At 45.5% G+C, this 15,881-nt stretch overlaps 2 protein-coding genes across 4 annotated transcripts in view; both read right to left on the reverse strand.

Moving 5' to 3' along the window:
• Positions 1–9,253, reverse strand: part of ST3GAL3 (ST3 beta-galactoside alpha-2,3-sialyltransferase 3) — a 222,320-nt gene extending 213,067 nt beyond the window's left edge. The window contains exon 1 of the mRNA XM_052636613.1: positions 9,143–9,253. The gene's annotated coding sequence lies outside the window, so the exon portion shown is untranslated. The remainder of the gene's footprint in view (positions 1–9,142) is intronic.
• A 2,447-nt stretch (positions 9,254–11,700) lies between these two features.
• Positions 11,701–15,881, reverse strand: part of KDM4A (lysine demethylase 4A) — a 40,428-nt gene continuing 36,247 nt past the window's right edge. For all 3 annotated transcript variants that reach the window (XM_052638129.1, XM_052638130.1, XM_052638128.1), the window contains exons 20-22: positions 13,240–13,359; positions 12,849–12,941; positions 11,701–12,706 (exon numbers count right to left, since the gene is read on the reverse strand). In XM_052638129.1, the coding sequence (XP_052494089.1) occupies positions 12,566–12,706; positions 12,849–12,941; positions 13,240–13,359 (354 nt within the window). In that variant the 3' untranslated portion in view covers positions 11,701–12,565. The remainder of the gene's footprint in view (positions 12,707–12,848; positions 12,942–13,239; positions 13,360–15,881) is intronic.

Genomic DNA, 15,881 nt, shown 5'->3' on the forward strand with positions numbered 1-15,881 from the left:
ATCCAAGGAAAAGGGGTAAATATCCAAGGAAACAGAACTTTCAGTTTTGAATGTTTTATTTTTTGTTACAAAAAAAGTCTTTTCTGAATAGGAGCTGTTTGCTTTAATTGAGTTTTTGCTTATTTCTTTTAATGGTGTTCAGAGGACAAGTTTCTAGACATAATTTTTTATTTGGAAAAGTTGACTTGAATAAGTCTTGAGGAAAGTCAACTGGAATATTTGAAAAGATGACCGTGCTTTGAGCCAGTTGAGATAAAAGGGTGGGCCCTGGTGTTGGAGGGGGTTAGAAGATGGCATTATGTCCAGAAAACTGGAAACAGAAGGGTGCAGCGTGAGAGCAGTCAAGGGCAGTACTGAAACATGGGTGAGGCTGTGCTGCAGTGAAACCTGCAGGCCTGTCTGCTGACCCTGCTGCACACGGTAGACGGGCACATAGGATGCAGCGAAAACTCAGAGGCACAGAAACGTGCATGTGGACTTTAAACCTTTAAATTTAAGATAGTGCTTTCTCTGGTTAAGGAGAGAGGATACCAGGGGAAAATATATAAAGGGTTTTTATTGGAACTGCCAAGTTTTGTTTAAAAAAAGAAAAACAAACTGAAGCAATATGGTATATTAAGATTTGGTATAATGGTATTATTTGGTAAATAATGGATATCAGTATATTGTTCTGTTCCTGTGGGTGTAAAGTACATCATGAGAAAATATGAGATAAATGTCCCCTTTCATTGCTATTATGTCTCTGAGACTTCAGGTGTCTTAGGTCTATGTAGTTCCATATTGTTCATCAGCTCATATCTTTTTTTAAAAAGGGTAAGAAAAGAAATATAATACTACGGAATAACTATGCTGGAACCATGCTGGAAGCTATGCCATCTTAGCAGCCCAAGCAGAAGCCATTATTACACATCTGAGCACAGCAGAAGGAACATAGTGGCGCCTGCCCTTGAGAACAGTGTGATGCACGCAGTTAAACTGGCACAGACATTATGAGGTGGTGTGAATTAGTAACTGTCCAAGCGGTTTCAGAAAGGCTGCAGTGACGAAGCTGAGACAGGCCTTAGATGCTGTGCTAAAGGGGCAGAAATGAATCCCACTGGCAATGGAGAGCCAGTGACGGCATTAAGAGAAATGACAAGATCATATCTGCATTTTAGAAAGATCGTTTGAGTAGGACAGCCTGAGGAAGGCCAAGCAAGGGTGAGAGGCATGTGTAACAGCCCAGACCATCTGCTGTCTAGAGAAGGAGCATCTCAATGGCACTCAAAATAATTCACGGCCACCAAAGAAAATACCAGAACTCCTGTCAGTAAACTTATCTGATATTTAACTTCAGTGGACACTGGCCTCCTCAATCCCTCTGTCAGACATTTTGGGGCACATGAGGTTCAGGAAGAATCCTCAAGAAGTGTGAAAGTTCCACATAATGGGAGGCAGTGGTACCATCACTTCCACCTGCTTCGTGGCATGGTGCAGTTTATGCAATACAAAATGGCATCAATGAGGTTAATTTCATAAAAACTGTATTCTATTTTAAACAAATAGGACCATAACTAAACTTGGCAATGAGATGGTTAGTAACCATGAAACTTTTGTACCTCAAAGAAGTTCTCTGCTTACCATCTGGCCAAGCAAGTATGCATAAGATTTCCAGGACTTAAAGGGCAGTTGTTTATTTTTCTTTTACAAATATTGGTGTTCCAAATCTTTTCAACTTTTCTGGGATGGCAAATGTCTGTTAATTGTACGGCACCCAGAAGATTTTCCCCAAATACACACATCTGTCCTTTCAAGGTGAAGAACATGTCTTAACAAAATCTGGAAACTAGTTTGGTTTTTCTTTTTTTGAGGGGTGGGGAGTGGTTTGTTTTGTTCCTTAAGAAACTGTTGAGTGCATTTTGAAAACAGACATCTGGTAATGTTTCCATCCTTACGTTATTGTGTTGCCAAAAAGATGCAGAAACGTCCATTATAAAAACTCTCATGTTTCCATGACAGCAGTTCTCAAATTGTGGTCTAAGGACCCTAGAGAGTTTCTAAGGCCTTTTCAGTGGATCCATGAGTTTAAAACTATTTTTGCAGTAATTCTCAGACATTATTTGCCTTGTTCACTCTCATTCTTTCACAAGGGTCCAGCACAGTTTTCCAGAGGCTATAAATATGATGACATGCAACCATATCATTGTCCTCACAGCTAATGGGATGTGTGCTAGTGACTTAAAATCTCAGTAATTTTTAATACATTAAGTATCAAAAGACAAACCCACGAAATAAAAAGTTCTTTAGGGTTTCAATAATTTTCAAACTTATAAAGTGGTCTTGATATCAAAGACTCTGAAAAATCGCTGCTATATACTTAAAATTTAGGAATAGAATGCTGAAATCCTGTATATTAACGTATTTCAAACACAAGGTTCCCATGGATTTTTAAGTCATGTCAGAAACATATAAACATGCCTTCTTTCTATCACTTTGTAAAGAAAACCACAAAAGAGAAATTCACTGACATAGACGAATTCTGTAAGACAAGGTGATAGATAATATTTAATTAGAATAACATAAACTGTGTAGAAGTTCATAGCGGAGGAACTCCTGTCAGCCCGGATAACCAGGGAGAAGCCGAAAGGAGAACAAATTAGAATTAAACCTGTATTATCATCTTTACAAATATATTCAGAAGAAGACTGAGAAGGAGCAAAATTTCAGGCGGACAGAGTCACAATGATGACGGCAGGCTGAAGGAGAAGCACATGTACCTTAACACCCCAGGCAGCTGAGCACATTATAACATCAGTGACAAGAGAGTACGCAGATGCGTCTGTCACTTCTGGGTGAGGGCTGGGAACAGCTGAATAAACACATACAGTCTGTTGGCACTTAAAGAATGTTTAAATTGGTATGGTATTCATATCGACCAACTCTTCTCTTTCTGATCTTAGGATAATTCCCTCATGCCCAACCCACAAAATTCAGCATTTCAATCATTTAAGAAGTATTAAAAATAAAATAAAATAATGCTGGCAGTGGTTATGTCCAGGTGGTGGGAATTTAGGCTAACAATCACTTACCATGAACCAGGGAATATACTAAGCATTAAGAATCTTAAAACTATTATTTTTATTATAAGAAGTCCCTTAAGTGTCTAACAGTACAGGAGCAGACTTTTTACATCTATTTGCTCAAATACTCAGAACCACCTTGCAAGGTAGGGATTTTTTAATCCCATTTTACCAGTTTGAAAAGCCAAGATGACACAAGAGGTTCTGAAGACTGTCCAAGGTCACATCGTCGACACTGGTGAAGCCGTGATGGAAACCCTGGTCAGCTGACTCTACCCCAGGCAGGACACGTACACACCCCTCCTACTACTGCAACAGCCTAACTGGGAACCTTCCCTCCAGCCGCACCTTATTCTAAGCTCTCCTCATCAGGAGGTGTATTATGATTCTGTGTAGCAGACATGGTACTCTGATTGCAAATCTCACCATTTTCCATGGCAGGGAAACAGGACATTCACTCCTCTGGTGTCTCCACACACACTGACCTTCCTAAAAGGCAAAGCTGATAAAGTCATCTCCCACCTTCAAGTACTTCAGTGGCTCCTCCTCAGTCAGGATCAACTCCTGACCTCACAAGCCTTCACAGCCTGACTTCTGCAGCCTCCACACACTCCCCAGACAGACTGTTCTCCTGCCATTCAAGCGTCTTCAGAATGCAGCCACATTCTCTGGTATTTCTAGGTCATTACACACATTGTTTCCTAACTGAAAAGTCTTTTAAACCTGCCTCTACTCAGCTAATAATTAGTTATCTGAGACTTAGGTAGGTGTGAGCTTCTCCGGGAAAACCATTAATTATACTCCCTGTGTGACATCAGGTTCCCTTTCAGGAGATCCCACAGGACCCCCAAACACAGCACATTACAATGTATTCTAACTGCTAGTTCACTGGCTTCTGGTCCTCCCAGACTACAGGCTCTTTCAGGCCTGGGATATGCCTTGTGTATCTGCAATGCCGTGACTGATCACCGAAGCTAGTAGAGAGCTCACGTTCAATAAGTACTTGTGGGATGACTAGAGGACCTAGTACAGCAGAACAGACAGACACATGCAAAACTAAGTAAAAAATAAAATAGGATGCGTGTGAAGATAAGAAAGGTGAGAAAGGAAGACTGTGGCAGGATGCCAAGGAAGTAGAAAAGGGTAGGAAAATCTGGGGGAACCCTGGAATTTCCTTACCTGATTTCTCAAAGTTTCTTCAAATCTTGCGGCTGCTGCCAATGAATATCATGACCATGAGTGCCTAATCTGAATGAGGTACTGGGCAAAGCACTTTATAGAAAATGAACTCATAACCACCCTATGCATTTCACTGAAGAGGAAACTCGAACTCCAGAATCAAGACACTGGCCCAACGTTAGACAATCAATGGCAGAAGCAACATTTCGACCCTGTTTTCACTTTTGGAATTCTCCAGGCAAGAACACTGGAGTTGGTTGCCATTCCCTTCTTTGGCAGATTCTTTACCATCTAAGCCACCAGGGAAGCCCAAAAGTGAAATCTCCTCCCCAAATACCAAAGTTTGATAGCCTTAGTTAAACCCAATTAAACCATAAGGTTGAACTAGGATCTTTTTAACCATTCAAGTAAAAATGTACCTTATTATACACCTTCTGGCTTCTTAAATTGTGTATCTTGAATAAAACTTAATTCTTTATGGATGTCTCAGGACCATTCCTGAATTCATCTCTGAGGATGCCATAAAATAGTAATACCCTAAGGAATAACTGGAAAATCAGACTACTGTCTCGGATGGTAAAGAATCCACCTGCAACGCGGGAGACCTGGGTTTGATCCCTGGGTTGGAAAGATCCCCTGGAGAAGGGAATGGCTACCCACTCACAGTATTCTGGCCTGCAGAATTCCATGGACAGAGGAGCCTAGCAGGCTACAGTCCATAGGGTCGCAAAGAGTCAGACATAACTGAACGACTTTCACTTACCCTCATATCAACAGCCTCAGCCTGTTACATTACAAGCGTCACACTGCTTGTAGCGGAGCTCTGACTTCCCTGTCCACTCTCATTCTGTGCATCGTTAGAGCTATTATTTCTTGCTACTCTCAGTTTGTTTCTCTCTAGTAGTGCATCTGATTTCGCTACCTCTAATCTTTCACAGGCTGGGCCGCGGTGCTCATAGAAGATGTAGCGGTCATTAGTGCTGTCCAGCACTCACTTCAGGCTCTTTGCTTTCCAGGCACACGCTTAAGACTGCAATTCCCTGCCATTTCTTAAAATTAGGCATGGCCATGTGATTTGCTTTAGCCAGTGATATGGAAATGAAAGTGACATGTGCCACTTCAGGTCAGATATTTTAAAATCCAGTGTCCTTTGATCACCATCTTCCACTTGATCAAAATGGTCATGGAAAACCATATTAAGAAGAGTTTCCATCAGCAAGGATCCCTGAGTAACTGAGAGGGGCAGAATCACCTGTGTAGTCCTGCTGGACATATGGCACGAATGAGAAGTCAACTTTCGTTCTGTTAAGCCACTGAAGTCTTAAGGGTTTTTGTTAATGAAGCCTAATCCAAGCAATCCAGACCAGTACATCAACTTTCTCAGTAAGGAATTCTCTCACATAAGTAGCTTTCGTTACAGATTTTATAATAAAACATTTTGCTTGCCCAAAGAATTTTCTTTGCATCTATCTTGGTTCAAAGCTATGTTCAACTTAAAATATATTTACCAAGTACCTACTGTGCACAAAATACTATGCTAGAAGATGAAGACAATTCATGTCTTAAAAAAGTTTCAGTTTTATGTTGGCAACTGGGGCAAAAAGGCAGATTCTAGTGTTATAACTGTTTAAAGGAGGAACTAGTCCCATGCCTTTTCATACTGTTCATACTGTTCATGGGGTTCTCAAGGCAAAAATACTGAAGTGGTTTGCCAGCCATGAAATCAAAAGATGCTTACTTCTTGGAAAAGAAGTTATGACCAACCTAGATAGCATATTAAAAAGCAGAGACATTACTTTGCCAACAAAGGTCCATCTAGTCAAGGCTATGGTTTTTCTAGTAGTCATGTATGGATGTGAGAGTTGAATTATAAAGAAAGCTGAGCACCAAAGAATTGATGCTTTTGAATTACGGTGTTGGAGAAGACTCTTGAGAGTCCCTTGGACAGCAAAGAGATCCAACCAGTCCATCCTAAAGGAAATCAGCCCTGAATATTCATAGGAAGGACTGATGTTGAAGCTGAAACTCCAATACTTTGGCCACCTGATGTGAAGAACTGACTCATCTGAAAAGACCTTGATGCTGGGAAAGATTAAAGGTGGGAGGAAAAGGGGACGACAGAGGATGAGATGGTTGGATGGCATCACTGAGTCAATGGACATGAGTCTGAGTAAACTCCGGGAGTTGGTGATGGACAGGGAGGCCTGGTGTGCTGCAGTCCATGGGGTCGCAAAGAGTCGGATATGACTGAAAGACTGAACTGAGTTCCATGCCGATGGGGAGAAAAGTACAGAAGAGTTTCACAAAGAGAGTTCCCATCAAATGGCCCTGACAAATGAGTAAGAACCAACAATTAGAGATTCCAAGGAGTCATTTAGGACAGAAAAAGCAACAAGAGCAAAGACAGTGAGCACAGACAACAAAGAGCAAACAGTTCCAGACTTGGAAAATATTGTAAAATCAAAGGGAATAGCAAGAAATCAGTTTACCCATACTGCCCAGACCAGGCTGTGCTGTGCTTAATTCAACAGAAGATAGGAAGCCATTAAAAGCCTAGGCTAGGGGTGGGTAGAAGGAAGGTTCAAGGAGGAGGGGATATATGTATACATATAGCTGATTCACTTTGGTTTATAGCAAAAACTAACACAACATTGTAAGGCAATTATACTCTAAAAAAGAAAGAAAATAGATAAGAAAGAAAACGTATAAGAAGGTATAATTCAATGATCTTACCACAAAAAGGTAATTATATAATATTAACTAATTTTATTGTAGTAATTTTACAATACATATCTGTATCAAATCAAAATGCTGTGTGTTTTAAAGTTACAGGGTTATATGTGTCAATTAAATCTTGATAAAGATGGGGGAAAATAAAAAGTAAAAGTCTAAGCTGGGGAAATGAATTACCTAGAAATGATGATAGTACATAGGATAGATGAAAGGAGGCAGGGGGGAAGTTAGAGGGTTTCTGCAGTAATAAGAGGGAAAGGTATCAATGGCCCCAAATCAGTATAATGATGGTAGGAACCAAAAGAAGCAAATACTAGAAACAGTGTGGAAGTTGTAGCAATAAAAACTGGCAACCAACTTAACACACTGGGGAGATGAAAGGAAGGCAAGAATCAGTCCTCAGGTGCAGATTCTAGGTAGCCGAGAGGACCAGTTCTAAACAGCTGAGGTTACTCAGAAAAGCAACAAGGGCAAACAAAGCGCTGCCATCTGCTTTTCTAATAGCAAGCTCCAGTTTCATCTGAAGAACTACTTTTTGTTTATCCCGAGCTTCACCCAGGACAAAAGTACTCCCTGATTTGGTACCATCAACCTTATCTCCCACTTTTTCCAGTAAGACCCTCCTGGAACCACCCCCGAATGTTTTGGGTTCTCCTCTGCTGCCTTCCCCATCCTCACTTTCTCATTTCCTCAAGTCTCCTTTCTCATCATCACGCACGTATACCTAGTTGAGTTCACGGCTCAACTCAAGCCTCAGTTCTCATGTAAAACCTTCCTCAAACATATGGATTTCTTCTTTTCCAGAATTTTCATAGTACCTACTGTCCTGGAATTCTAGAGACCATATTATTAATGATCATTTTCCTGTGTGCCCTTTATCCACAAACCATCTCATCAGAGCAAGTCTCATACGATACAGGTTGTGAGGTCCCCACAGTTACATTGCCTTACACACATGTACACAACAGATACTTTATTGATAATCCAAAGTAACTTAGTCTCTAAGAATATGCACATCTTTTTCATTAATAATTTACTTTTATTAAATCATGATTAGACATGTGAAACGGAGATTTCATCACATAATGTTTCAAAGTATCCTTGAGTTAAGAATCTTTATTCTTAGGAACTGCTATTGCCTTAATAGATTGTTTGAATACACCATTTCGATCATAAATTTTTGTGCCAGCTTCCTTTGAATCTTTTTGACTTGAAGATATACCTAACACTTCAATGATCAGCACTCCAGGGTGATTCTGACTTGGAAATAACCCTAATCTTCCATGAGGTTTACTTACTTTCAGGAACTCAGTAAGTGCTTTTTTACCTACCTTCCTGTTCAACTAGCTATAGTATAGACCATTCAAAGTGTATCGACAGAGAAGTTTGTAAGTTGCTTGTTTGTTACAAAATAGCAGGTGCCTTCATTGGTTTCTCTCTCAATTAATTACAATGATTCAGTTCAGTTTCCTTCCTCCTCTGTGCCGGCAACACAAACATAAGCGAAGTCCTTAAGGAATTATAAAACGAGCACGCTTCCAAAAAGGAATTAAAAAATATTCGTGGGACACTATCCTAATCAAACCTGCTCTTATCACTAATATGTTACCTCCTGCAAACAAAATCAGAGAGTAAACAATGGGGAGAAGTGCCAGGTGAAACGAACCAAGAGGCGTACTTTGTCAGTCAAGTTGACCCGGGTTCCCGGAACATTTGGCAGCTGGCAGAGCAATAAGCAATGACAACCGCTACCCGTACGCTGCTGATCCCACTCAGGCTTTCCACTTTTCCTTGCTCTTCCCCCAGCGAAGGCCCGCCTGACCATGTCCCTCCTCTGCGCCAAGGTGCGCAGCGCTGCGGGGTCTCGCGCGCAGGTGACCTAGACCGCTCGGCCCGAGTCCAGCCGTCCTCTTCCACGAGGCCTGGCAGCCCCTACCGAGGCGAGGTCTCCGTGGGACCGAACTCCCTCCCCGAGCCCCCAGTTTGAGCCGGACTTCATTATCTGGAGACCGCTGGGCCGCGCGCGACCCTTCCTTCCCCAGCACCAGCGCACTCGGGCTCTGCGCCCCGGCGACCTGGAACCGCGGGTAGCGGGGGAGGGGAGGGGAAGGGTGGCGGCGACCGTTACTCCGGAGACTACCCGCCCCGACGCGCGCAGGACCGGTCCTTACCGCAGCGGGAAGGGAGGCAGGGGGGAGGCGGCGCCAGGGACGACGCGGGCGGAAAGGTGGGGGCGACGGCTTAGGCGGGGGCGGCTGCCGCGGGGGACCCCGGCGGGCGCCCACGACGCGGTGGGCCGCCTGGGCGCCGCCATAGTGGGGACGCAGCCGCGGGCGGAGCGCGCGGCCGCGACCCTGGGACGGCGGGACCACCAATCCGGCTCTCCGCCTCAGCGCCCTCGCCGGGGGTCGGGCATTCATGGCCAATCGGCGCGCGGGAGCCGGGCGGGGCACCGGGCTGACCAATGCGGGGCTGCGCTGCGAGCAGTGGGCGGGCGCACCCCAGAGGGGCCCGCTATCACGGGAGCCCCGAGTTCTGCAACCCGCCCATCCCGCGCGCCCCCTCCCCTCCGCCCCGCCCCGCGCGGACCCGGGCTGCTGGCTGGGCGGGGAGGCGGTCCTGCCGGTCAGGCCCGCTGGCCCGACGCCCGGCCCTGCTGCCTCCGCGCCGACGCTCCCTCCCTGTTGCCCGGAGCCCGACCGCCGACTGGAGGAATCCTCCACCCGCAGCTTCACACCCTGGAGGGTGCGCGTTCGGGATGTGGGTTTCTGACGGCCGCAGGGCTCACGGTCGGCCGAGATAATCCCTCGAGAGCCTGTTCCCGGTCTTGAGGGGGACAGGGGTCCACGGTCACTCCACGCCGAGGAACGCAGGCATCTGCCCCAGACCCAGGCTGAGACCCGAGGCTGTGGACCTCCACAGGCTGGGCAACCCTGCCCAATCCTGTGGCGTGAAGGGGTACAGGGGTCGCTGGCTGCCCTTCTTACTACTTTTGACTCACACGTTAGCCTTTAGAGTTTCTATTCCAGGACCTATTCGCCCCATTTCATCTACCCTTCGCAGCTCCGGAGAGCCCAGCTTTCTCCCACACTACTAGGGCACAATTTAAAGCACAATTACCCCTCCCGGGAATTTACGGGATAGGAAGAACTGTCCGGTTGCGATCTTTGGTTGCCAACCCTAAGACTTTACCTCACCAAAGGTGGGCAGTTTGTCCTGACAAAAAGTCTTCTTAGGGGAGCCCGGTGAGTTGGTTGAGGCCTGGGCCTGACTGCAGGCACAAGGGTCTGTTCTGTGGGACTTGAGTTTCATCACCTCTTTAAACTTTAAGTTTCCCAAGGGATTATTACATTCGACCAAAACAAAAATTTCTAGAAAAATAATCAGCTGTTGAGAAAGAACTGCTGGGGTTACACCAGGGACTTCCCTGCCTGTCCTGCAGCACCCTGGGGATGGTAGGTCAGCGAGAGAGAGGTAGGTCCTAGACCCTGCCAAGTCTGGGGAAAGTTTCCTTCCCTCCAAAGATGTGTGTTCCCAGGGCTTGCCAATCCATTAAGGCCTGGCTCTGTCCACTCTCCCCTGGGAATCCTTGGGTGCTGGACAAAAGAGAACCTCCCTTTTCTTGGCCCTAGGAGACTGGCAGAACAGAAAAGAATCTTTGAAACCTGCTGCTCCTCCTTTCCCCACAGACACCAGAGATGGCAGCCACCTCCCAAGGCCAGGACACAAAGCAGCACTGAGTTGCTGAGCTGACCCAAGACTCTCCCACATCTGGCCAGAGCCAAGAACTAGACCAGCTGGAACAGCTCTGCTGTGCCCAATTCACCAGTCCCTCCCTGCTCTGCTGCTGCTCTATCCTTGTCCACCTGGACCTTAGGACCTTAGGAACCCACCGCTGGTCAAAGGAACTGGGTCATCCTCCAGGAAGTGTCTCGCCAACTGCAGGCAGATCAGAAAGGTTTCAGGACCCAAGGGAAGGCGAACAGAGGGCAATCTCTTGCTCTTCAAGTACCTAAAATGTCCTGCCTTCTTTCAAGCTGATTCTACAATTTTTATGGAACAGACACTAGTATAAACTCACATCTGCTCAATGAAGTTAGCAAGTGGGGTTGAGATGAGAAGAGATCAAACTCAGTTCTTTCTACAGGTTGTGGAAGTGGTCTGGTTCTCCCTCTATTAGCTTTTCCATCCCATCTCTAAGGCAAGAGAAGCAAAAGGACGTGCTCTCGGCCAAAGGGCCTCTTCTCCCCAGGTCCCCATCACAGAGCCAAAGGACCAGAACTTGACAAAGAGTCCATCTCTTTAGGAGGGCCTTCAAGAGCCTTCTTAAAATGCATGGCCCTGCTCCAGAGCCTGTGGACTCTAGGTACACTCCCGGCCTGACCCTGAGCCATCAGGCTCCTTGGGGCAGACACAGCCAATCCTCTGCTCAACACATTTTATTGCTAAGGACAAGGTGATGCACCAGTTTTCAAAATAGTTTGGTTTATAGCGTTCATACGTAACAAAAAAACGGGGAGTATTATAAACCTGATTCTTGTATACACAGGGTATAAGTGTGAAGCCCTCCGATCCTGGGCCCAGGCAAACAAATTCATGAGGAGCAAAAACCTGTTTAACCCCTTCAGTGTTGCCCTCCAGTCCCACCCCCACCCCCAAAATCAGCTCCCTCCCACTCCTAGACCAAGGGGCATATCTAAACCTGCCCCTGGCCTCCAGTGGCCCCAATTCATCTTAACCCTCCCAGCCCCTGCATGATTGCAATTTTCTGTTGACAGAATCACTCGCCAGGCTCTGCCTGCTTCCATCATTAGATCTCCCTTCAGATTATTCCCCACCCACACCCTCTAATACTGTCCACAGGTGCTCTGTGCCTGGAGTGATAATGGGCAAACACACCCATGTTATCCTATCTTCTTCTTCAAGAGAGGGCAAACAGCTGGCTTAACTCCTCAGCATCTCCATCTCATCACTGCAGCTTTGCCACCACTCCCTTGAGGCAGTTCTAGGGACAGACAGATGCCACAGCCATCTCCAGCCAACCCCCAAGGGCCCTTACTCAGCTCAGCTGAGGGCAGAATTTCACATTTTTGTTGCCCTGGATAGGCAAGGAAAAAAGTAAAGGCCAGGGGCTGGCAGAAGCTGGTCCAGACCAAACATACATACCGACACACACACACACCCCCCCCACACACATAAATACAAAAGGGGTTAGGGGGGCAAGCACCAGCACCTCTGCCTAGCTGGTGCGGGTGATCGTTAGGAAGCTAAGTCCGAGGCAGGAACAGGGTAACCAGCCCAGCCGGCACAGTCGACCCATTGCAGACTGGGGCCAGTGCAGCCATAGCATTCCAGTGCTTAGCCCATCAGCTGGGAGCTCATCGTCCGCTGCCACATGTCCAAGAAGGGCTCGTCCATGCACTACAGCAGAATGCGATGAGGGCAGAGTGAGAAGATGATGGGGTTGGTTAGTTCATTCCTTTTCATTTTACAATTCACTTTAGAGACTTCAGAGTTCCAAGTGTCTGCTGTGCTGTGGAACCCCAGAGTGCTTTCGCCTTCTTGACTGGGACTCTCTCAGCTGCTGGAAGCACCTACTCCATGATGGCCCGGTATAGTGCAGGCTCGATGTAATCTTCCCGGTACCTTGAGTTGATGACTCGTTGCCGTTTCTTCTCCTGCTTAACCTCTTTCTCCGTGAAAATCTCATTGAAGCGCATGTCTGAGGCTACTGACTATAGAAGAATAGGCAAGCCAAATAAATGAGCACTTTGTGGCCAATGCCCACACCTCCCGAAGAAAAAACAAAGGGTCATGTCCTTGCTTTGTTCCCTCCCTCCCAGAGGGGAACCAAGGGCACACAGAAAACACACTCACCAGTCTAGACTTGACTCTCTTGGGAAGCTCTTCATCCAGCGTGTACACGTCATCTCTCTTAACCACAAGCTGTGAGCCATCCTCAAACTCCACCTACCAAGGAAACAAAGGCCTTATGCTAAGATATCCTGTCGCTCCCTGGTCCACCATGCACAGTGGCCATTTCCTGCAGACACAGGAAGCATTTAAACACTGAAGCAAGGCCTGCCATGTCTGAAGCCATAACCGGCAGACTGGACAGAGGGCAGCCCCAGCTCTGAAAAGTGTTGTGACTGATACCTTAAGCTCTCCTCTCCCAAGAGCAAAGACTTGCCCCGCCTCTGGCTCAAGAGGAAACACTGAACTAACCAAGCACCAGCCTCCCCCCATCCCCAGCAAAGCCTTTGGTTACCTGGTACATCTGGATGGGGTGAGAGGCCACAAACTTGGCTCCATAGACTTGGCCGTCTGTCCATCTCACCTGGACTACTTCCCCTTCAGCAGGAGGACCCAGCTGGAGACAGTCCTGACTCTGAGGGAATGGTAAGAAGGGTGAAAGGGAGGTCCATTTGAGAGACCTGCTTAGTCTACCTGCTGTCTCTGCTGGCTGCTGCTGTTCCAGGTGACAAAAAAAGCAGCTCTAATAACCTTAATAAATGTAGAAGACAACGACCATCATCAAGAACCTTTCTCATGCTCCTTCAACTGTCAAAGGGACAGTTCTAAGGGTTCTGCCAGGAAGAAATCCTCAAACTGTACTCAGCTATTTTAAGAGAGGAGTTCTTAACAGGAAAGTAATAAAAGACTACCTGCCATGGGACTTGGCAAAAAACTTTACCACTTTGACTCCCTGCAGAAGGGGGCACCCTAAGGCTGGGTGGAACCCTGGCTGCATTCCCAGTAGACGGCTTGTTATATAATTTGGTCAGTGTGTGAGCATGCTCATGGCAGCTGAAACAAAGGTCTGATGGGTAGAAATGGGAGAAGGTGCTTGGGGACATGGCCCAAAAAATACACCCTGGAGCAGGAATGGGACAGAGTCTAAAATACCAAATATCTAAAATTCTAACTGCTGTTTCCCATTTCCACTCATGACAAGAGGAAGGTTCTACTGCCAATTCATTTATTGAATAGAGATGGCTTTATACTGTATTGCCAACTTATTATTGACTAGTTACACAATAACTATATTGTGTTATGAATTCAACAATTAAATAGAAAGCACTTCCCCACAAAGAATCTCAGGTGGAAGTTTTAACTAGTCAAATATCTGATCTTTGATAAATCACTTAAGTTCTCAGATATTCAGTTTTCCCTCCGATAACAGCAGTTCTCAAAGTATGGTCTGCACACTTTAGGGAGATTCCTGAGCCACCAGCAGGGAGCAAGCAAGGGCATGACAGTTTTCACAATAATATAAAACATGAGCCTCTTTCACTGTGCTGACATCTGCAGTGATGGTGTAACACCCAGAAAGTGTGCGGTCCTGGCGCCACAGCACATATTGAGGCAACAACCCTGAGGTCTACTACTTGTGACTCCGTTCTTAGCCACTGTGTACTCATGATGTAGGAACAAAAGAGAAAAACCTGTAACCACATAACAATGTCCCTTTGATAAAGCAGAAAAAATTATTTTGTTAAACCACAGTCTTTAAGCACATGTGTAAGTACTCAGAAGACATTTTCTTTTGCATACTGAAGCATGATGGCTGTCCTGAGGAAAAGCACCGGGTAACTGAGTTTTGTAAGAAGTAACTGCTTTTTTTCATGAAACACCAGTTTTATTTGGAAAAAAAAGAAAAAGACAAACAGGTTATTCAGACTTGGGTACTGGCAGAGATATTGAAAATGAATGAAGTGAGCCTTTCATTTCGAGGAAAACAGACTGACGGTACTACCAGTAATAAAACCTAAATTTTCAAGCACAAGTTATAATTTCAGAAAAGTCGTATCACCACCGTGAGCTTGACGCTCCCTAAAATTTAAAGACTTTTCTGAGATTCGTGCTACAAATTAAAGTGGTCTTTTGGTACTGTATAATAAAATTTAACAATCCCTGAAAGATCTGCATAGCCCATTACACCAACATGGATGAGGGTTCAAATTCACCATGGGTGAAAGATCCATTCTCAGTGTAAGACAGACCAACAGAATTTAAGAGAGTATGTTCACCAAGCTGCTTTCAGAGCCCACACTGCAGCTAACTGTTAAGAAACTACTATTCACTGAGGTTTGCTGTAGTATCAAAGTAGAATGAACACAATCATCTGGAATGCTATTTAAATACTCAGTTTTTCATATCTATGTCAAACCGAGTTTTCTTCATACGCTGGAACCAAAACAATATATTCCAACAAACTGAAGCTGTGACATTAAAGGAGTTTGCAAAATTATAATCCCATGGACGGAGAAGCCTGGTAGGCTGCAGTCCATGGGGTCGCTAAGAGTCGGACACGACTGAGCGACTTCACTTTCACTTTTCACTTTCACGCATTAGAGAAGGAAATGGCAACCCACTCCAGTGTTCTTGCCTGGAGAATCCCAGGGACGGGGGAGCCTGGTGGGCTGCTGTCTATGGGGTCGCACAGAATCGGACACGACTGAAGCGACTTAACAGCAGCAGCAGCAAAGTGGCAAATCCCATGGTTACTAATACTTTTTGTTTTACTTCAAGTTGTTAAAAACAATGGACTATTTCAAATCAATCTGTTTTAATTTCTACTAATAATGAGCAAATAGAAAATCACGAGCAAATAATGAGCCTTGTTGATAACACAGGCAGGTGAGGGGTAATAGACATAGTCCACATAAAGCTCTTTAGGGTCCTCAGTAATGTCTAAAAGAGTCCTGAGAGTTCTTTAAGTTACAGATACCTCCTGCTTCTGAGTTGGTATTACCCGAGTCTGATAGAGACCCGGGTCAGGAACCTAGCCCAGTGCCTGCCAGACTGGAAGAGCATCACAAAGCATAGCTAGCCTACTGCCACAGACACACCTGACACCATCTTTACTGTTAATGCACAGAATTCTGCCTTACAACTAATGAGTGGATT

Source organism: Budorcas taxicolor, chromosome 3 (assembly GCF_023091745.1).
Source record: "Budorcas taxicolor isolate Tak-1 chromosome 3, Takin1.1, whole genome shotgun sequence".
NCBI lineage: Eukaryota > Metazoa > Chordata > Mammalia > Artiodactyla > Bovidae > Budorcas > Budorcas taxicolor.